The sequence below is a fragment of the Diadema antillarum genome, unplaced genomic scaffold (genome assembly GCF_040938485.1).
Source record: "Diadema antillarum isolate AM-2024a unplaced genomic scaffold, OU_Dant_1.0 scf00000044, whole genome shotgun sequence".
In the NCBI taxonomy this organism is placed as follows: Eukaryota; Metazoa; Echinodermata; class Echinoidea; order Diadematoida; family Diadematidae; genus Diadema; species Diadema antillarum.
This window is the reverse complement of record NW_027270933.1, coordinates 248,895-255,140: the sequence shown is the minus strand read 5'-3', so window position 1 is coordinate 255,140 and position 6,246 is coordinate 248,895. Positions and strand designations below refer to the sequence as shown.

The following is a 6,246-nucleotide window of genomic DNA, read 5'->3' as shown; positions in this document are numbered from 1 at the left end:
ATAGCATAGCAGTTTTCTCTTTTCCGTTGTTATGATTGATTATCTTTTTGTTGAAATGACAAAGTGTGCATTGATTTTTTTAGAATAATATTGCCTTTTTTATACTCTGTTTGGTGAACCATCATTTAATGGATGAAAGTCATATTGACAACATGTACGGCTTTAAATAGTTTTTTTTTTCCTTTTGTGGAAGTAAGAATAAAACTGTTGAATCTATAAAAAAAATAATAATCTGGCATCAATACATTTCATGTAATGTCTTTGGTCTATCTTCATTAGTTTTCAATTAACAGACTCTCTCTTATGATGGATAATGATGGAAATGATGTTTATTGCAACTTTAGACCGAGCTACAGTGAACTTATATACGGAGCATCATTCCAGGAGTACACCAACCCCAGTGGGTCAACATAAATGCATGACGTTTGACCAACATCGGGCGAACGCAACATTAAAAGTGGTAACATGGTTGGTATGATATCGATCTGACATTCAACCAGCGTCGGTCCATCGTCAGGCTTTCACTGTTGGGCCAATGTTGGCCCGATGGCCAGAATGACGTCGGAGTGACGTCATAATTCTAACGTTGTGCCAAAATACACACATTTAAGTTGAATTAACATTGGATAAACGCAGTATTCAAAGTAAAAAATATGGTTGATACTATGTTGATTTGACATTGTGCCAGCGTCATTCCAACGTCAGGCTTTCACTGTTGGACCAGTGATAGTCCGACGACCAAAATGACGTTGAGCCAACGTCATTCTATGATGTTGTGACAACATACACGCATGACGTTTGACCAATATATCGGGCCAATACAGCATTCAAATTGGTTACATGGTTGGTATAATGTCGGTGTGACATTGAACCAACGCGAGTCCAATATCAGACTTTCACTGTTGGGCCAATGTTGGCCCAATGGCCAAAATGACGTCGGAGTGACGTCATAAAAGTTGAGCCAACATACGCACTTTCAAATTGGATTAACGTTGGACAAATGCAGTATTCAAAGTGGAAATATGGTTGATATGATGTTGATTTGACATTGAGCCAACGTCTTTCCAACGTTAGACTTTAATTGTTGGGCCAGTGGTATCCCGACGACCAAAATGACGTTGAGCCAACGTCATGTACATTCCTTCATTGAGAAGTATGAAAATAAATTGAATTGAATTGAATTGAATTGAATATTATGATGTTGTGACAACACACACGCATGACGTATGACCAACATCGGTTGGTATAATGTTGGTCTGACATTGAACCATGCAACGTGAGTCCAAAGTCAGGCTTTCATTGTTGGGCCAATGTTGGCCCGGTGGCAAAAATGACGTCAGCTCGACGTCAGATGTCTTAATGTTGTGCCAACATACACACTTGCAAGTTGGATTAACATTAGAAATGCAGAGCATTCAAAGTGGAAATATAGTTGACATGATGTTAGTTTGACATTGTACCAATGTCATTACTACGTTAGACTTTAACTGTTGGGCCGATATTGGCCCAACAGTTCATTCAAGTTTGAAAAATGGTTGATATAACAATGGTCTGCCATTGTTCCAAAGTTAGTCAACCGTCAGGCTTTGCCTCTTGGGCCAATATTGGTCTAACCCAAGGCTGTGCCTGGCAATTGTTTCTTTCACTGCAGCCGTGCCAATCATTGCTAATATTAGCCCAATGTGGATAGCCGATCAAGATCCACCCTTCATCAGTGATAAAAGTAAGATGGTTACCCAATGTTGTGTCAATGTTCCAAATGTAGCTTACCGATTGTGATCGTGGCGATAATTGCCTACGTTGGCCCAATGTAGGCTGGCAAACCAATATCTGCCTTAGATTAGTTACAAAAGTAAGACGATGGGCCAATGTTGTTCCAGCGTAAGCATACTGACTGCGATCATGCCCACAAAATCTCCAACGTTGGCCCACCGTAGGATAGCCATCCAATATCCATTTTGCATCAATGACCAAAGTGAGACGGGTGGTCCAACGTTGTGCCGACGTTATCTTACCGGCTGTGCGAAAACAAAACTTGCCAACGTTGTCCCATGGCAGGTTTGCCAAATAATTTCCACCTTCCCTCGGGAACGAAAGTAAATCAATGGCCCAACCTTGTACCAACGTTAGCTTACCGACTGCGACTCTGCCAACCATTGCCAACGTTGCCCCAACGTAGAATTACCAGCCAATATCCATCTTGCATCACCGACAAGGCGAGACGGTGGCCCAACGTTGCGCCAACGTTAGTTTACAAACTACAACCGTACCGACCATCGCCATCGTAGGATACCCAACTATATCCGTCGACCGCAAGTGGCGACTATAAAGACATTGGCCCAACGTTGAGCCAACGTCATCTCACCGACTGCGACCATGGCGACCATAAAGACAATGGCCCAACGCTGAGCCAACGTCATCTCACCGGCCGCGACCGTGGCGACCATTGTTGACGTTGGCCCAACGGAGAATTGTTATATGGGACTTCATAAAATAGGCCCAAGGTTTCAAATACTCACCGCCTGCAAGAAATTGCCTGAAGTTCTTTTCCCAGTTTATACGTACAAATTCCGAGCTTGAAAAAAAGTTGTACCATGAGGTCGTGACATCCTTTGGATTGCGCACAAGGTATACTACCTATAGCAAAGAAATGTGTATAGGCATTGCCTTATTGTTGAAAAAGAAATATATATATATATATATATATATATATATACATTATATATATATACATTCATATATATATATATATATATATATATATTATATGCATGGTGCAGTATAAGATTATGTGTGAGGAATGAAAATACATGAAAAAGGCAAACCTCGAGATTTTCATATTTTCTGAAAGAGGAAGTCTTCTTTTCCACTACTCTAAAGGTTGTGTTCATAAAACGAACAGGAAATGGTGTTTTAGCAGGGTTTTTTTGAACACTTTTATTTTTGGTAAAATAGTTTGATTAGGCGTGTCTTACAGTGCCCTTTTCTTTTCTTAAACACACTGTACATACTCTTCATTTTCAGTTCTAATAACTGTAGAAAGGATGACGCTACTGCTTTTAAAGTTGACATTAATCATGGACAGAATGTGTTAATGAAGCATGTATAATTTTAGCTTAATCTGAAAATACTTTCATTGTTAGTGCTCTGGTGGTTTACATGCTGTTTTTGTCCCATCCATACTTCCCAGGAGTGTGTGGGTTTTTTTTTTTCTAATTCGTTAGGAGAGTTCATTTGAATCGAGATACACACCATTTAAAGCTAAAAGTCTTGCTCTGTCAGAATCTGCTCTTAACTAAAATTTTCTGTCGGTTTTGTGATGCAAGGTCACATAATCATTGTTAATACTCAGAGTCAGAAAAGAAAAATGTCTTTGTAGCAAGGTCTCAGTTTTTTCAAAGAATCTGTTTAAGTTCATAGCCAGCAACGTGACAGAAGCTACTAGACATATACATACAATATACATAGTTTTGAATAGAATTGTCAGCCATCATTACCTTGGCTTTCTTAATCAGGTCTTTTGGCAGACGATTGAGCCTAAGATGGGTGAGGATAACCCTCGGTGAGGGCGCTTTTTCGATCGTTTTCAAGAAAGGCGTCATGTCCATTTTCACTGTGTCCATTTCGTCCAGAGTACGCGGGAAAGTCTGATCCATGTTTATCATCTCCGCGCCAGATGAATGTAAAGTTCTGTTGACCATTCCGGGATAACCATCGTTCAAGATAAGGGAGACAATTTCAATCATCCAGTGAGTTCCTTTAAAGAGAGAGGGAGAGAGAAGAAAAGATCCAAGATTTGGATTGAAAAATTGAATTGAAAAGATCATGACTGAATAAAGAGAAAACACATTAAGTCAATGTCGAACGCATTTCTAACGTTCTGTCTCTCAGAGACTCCGTTTCAGCAGAGTTAAGATTGACAGAAATCATATGGGGAAAAAAAAATCCAGGTATTTTGCAGAAACATAAAAAACCCCGAACGGAATAAGCTAGTTTATTCAATTCAATTCAATTCAATTCAATTCAATTCAATTCATTTATTTTAGATCAGATTTTCCTTGAGTGGTTGACAATCTACAAGCTTGCTTTTTAGTGGACCCCTCAGTTCTTATTTTTTCTTAACTGAAACATTACCTTGTATTATTTTTACAAGTATGCATGCATTATATATATAGTAAATAGGTAGAGTGAAATTGGCGTTGTGATTGGCTGGATAGCATCACGTGATTGTGCAAAAATTCCGGTATAGTGGCACGACCGTGCCACTATAACGCTGATTTTTGCACGGGGAATCCCGTGTTAATAAATAGGGGATGAATTAATTGTTTACGATTGCTATCGTATGGGGAACGATATCATTTCGTGAAGAAAACATTACTCACAGGGCTATCGATAACAGCGAAAGCAAAATTGCGGGATTTTATATAGGTAGCGGTAGATAATTTCGATCAGACAATTATTAATGATCGATAATGTGTGATCGGAGGAAAATTTTCGGCTCATTATAACGTACCAGTAGTAGGAGTAGTTAACCGGTTAATCAAGCTCTAACTTCCATCTGTCAAAATGGCCAGTTTACCTCTTCGAGAGAGTGGGCGAGATCAGCAATTTCTATCTCTTTCTGAGGTGGAATTACAGTCTATCGTCGATGGAAAGGATTCCAGAAGAACCAAGGACGTTATTAATCACTCCTTGAGCATTTTGAGGGCATATTGCGAACAGAAAAATATAGATTTTTCTCGTGTGACCGAGCATTCTTCTTCTCCCGAATTGAACACTTTCCTTCGGACATTTTATGCAGAAGTACGTCGAGGCGACGGGGAGCTCTATGCCAAGCGGTCGATGATCACGACTCGATACGGACTTCATCGCTACTTACTAAAGCATCGTCAAGTAGACATAACGAAGGATGATGCTTTTCAATCATCTTGTGAAATGTTTAACGCGGTCCTCCACATGTTGAAGACAGAGGTGAAAGGTGTCATTCGGCATAAAGATCCGATCACCACAGAGGACATGGACAAAATAAGGCAAAGTTCTGCAGTTGACCCCACGACACCAAAAGGTTTGCAGAATAAGGTGTTTCTCGATCTCATGCTGCATCTCTGCAACAGAGGTTGTGAAAATCTTCGTCAGATGAAAAAAGATGATTTTGCCGTTGACAAAGATTCAGCAAATCAGCGGTATGTTCACCTTGTTCGGGACATGACGACAAAGAACCATCGTGGCGGTGCGGATGATGATGAAAAAAGTCAATGCGGCCGCATGTACGAAACGGGTGAGTCCGACTGCCCTGTCGCATCGTTTTGTGACTACAAATCTCGTCTGAATGAAAAATGTGAAGCATTTTGGCAACGGCCAAAGGCAGCTAGGCCTGCAGGTAACCCTTGGTACGATAATATGGCTGTGGGCATGAATACACTTGGGAATAAAATGGCAGTTATCTCAAGTGAAGCCAAGTGCTCCAGGGTATATACCAATCACTGCCTCCGTGCAACAGCTATCAACAAACTTGATACTGCTGGGTTTGAAGCTCGGCACATCATGTCCATTTCTGGACATAAATCGGAGTCTAGCATCAAACACTACTCTAGGGTAGAGGAGAGTCAGAAGAGAAGAATGAGCTTGACGATCGCAAGCACCAGTACAAGCAGATCTGAAGAGGTGAATGTAGGCCTACCCGCGGGTACAGTCAACCTTGCGTAGATCGAGACCTAGCTCTAGTGGGACTAACGCTACTCCTAGTTCTGGCCCTGTTCAGCTACAGATACAGCGTGCCGGTAGTTCTACTGCTGGATCTAACGTTACTGATAAGTCTACTGTCACTTCTGGACCTACTTCAAGCACCACTTCAAATGTTGCGCCTCCTTCCCTACCACAGTCATCTCAGGTGGATCTCAGTCAGCCAACTGCATCTCCAGTGAACATATCTACATCTGTGAGCTCTCAAATGCACCTTCATTTTCACAATTGTAAAGTGAAAGTAATCTACAATCAGAAGTAACATTCCAAATGGAAGACACTAGACTAACTAGAGAACGTGTTAACGCTACTGTGAATATGTTCCATTGAGTGGATTGACCATTGTTCCAGTTGTGCATTAAAGTTTTCATTGGAATTTCAGCGCATTCAAGTTCAAGTTTTTGGTGTTCATCTGGATTTGGAGCTCATTTTGTTCTATAGGTAAGAAACTTGAGTATTTTAGATCTAGACCTCGTTTTTCTAAACGAAGTAGGAGTGTGGTCT

At 40.7% G+C, this 6,246-nt stretch overlaps 1 protein-coding gene across 1 annotated transcript; it reads left to right on the top strand.

The window, feature by feature from the left end:
* The first annotated feature begins 4,566 nt into the window (after positions 1–4,566).
* On the top strand, positions 4,567–6,004 carry LOC139713604 (zinc finger MYM-type protein 2-like). The gene is made up of 3 exons (XM_071625314.1): positions 4,567–5,644; positions 5,707–5,723; positions 5,774–6,004. The coding sequence occupies exons 1-3, from the start codon at positions 4,567–4,569 to the stop codon at positions 6,002–6,004; spliced, it is 1,326 nt and encodes a 441-aa protein (XP_071481415.1).
* The last annotated feature ends 242 nt before the right edge of the window (positions 6,005–6,246 follow it).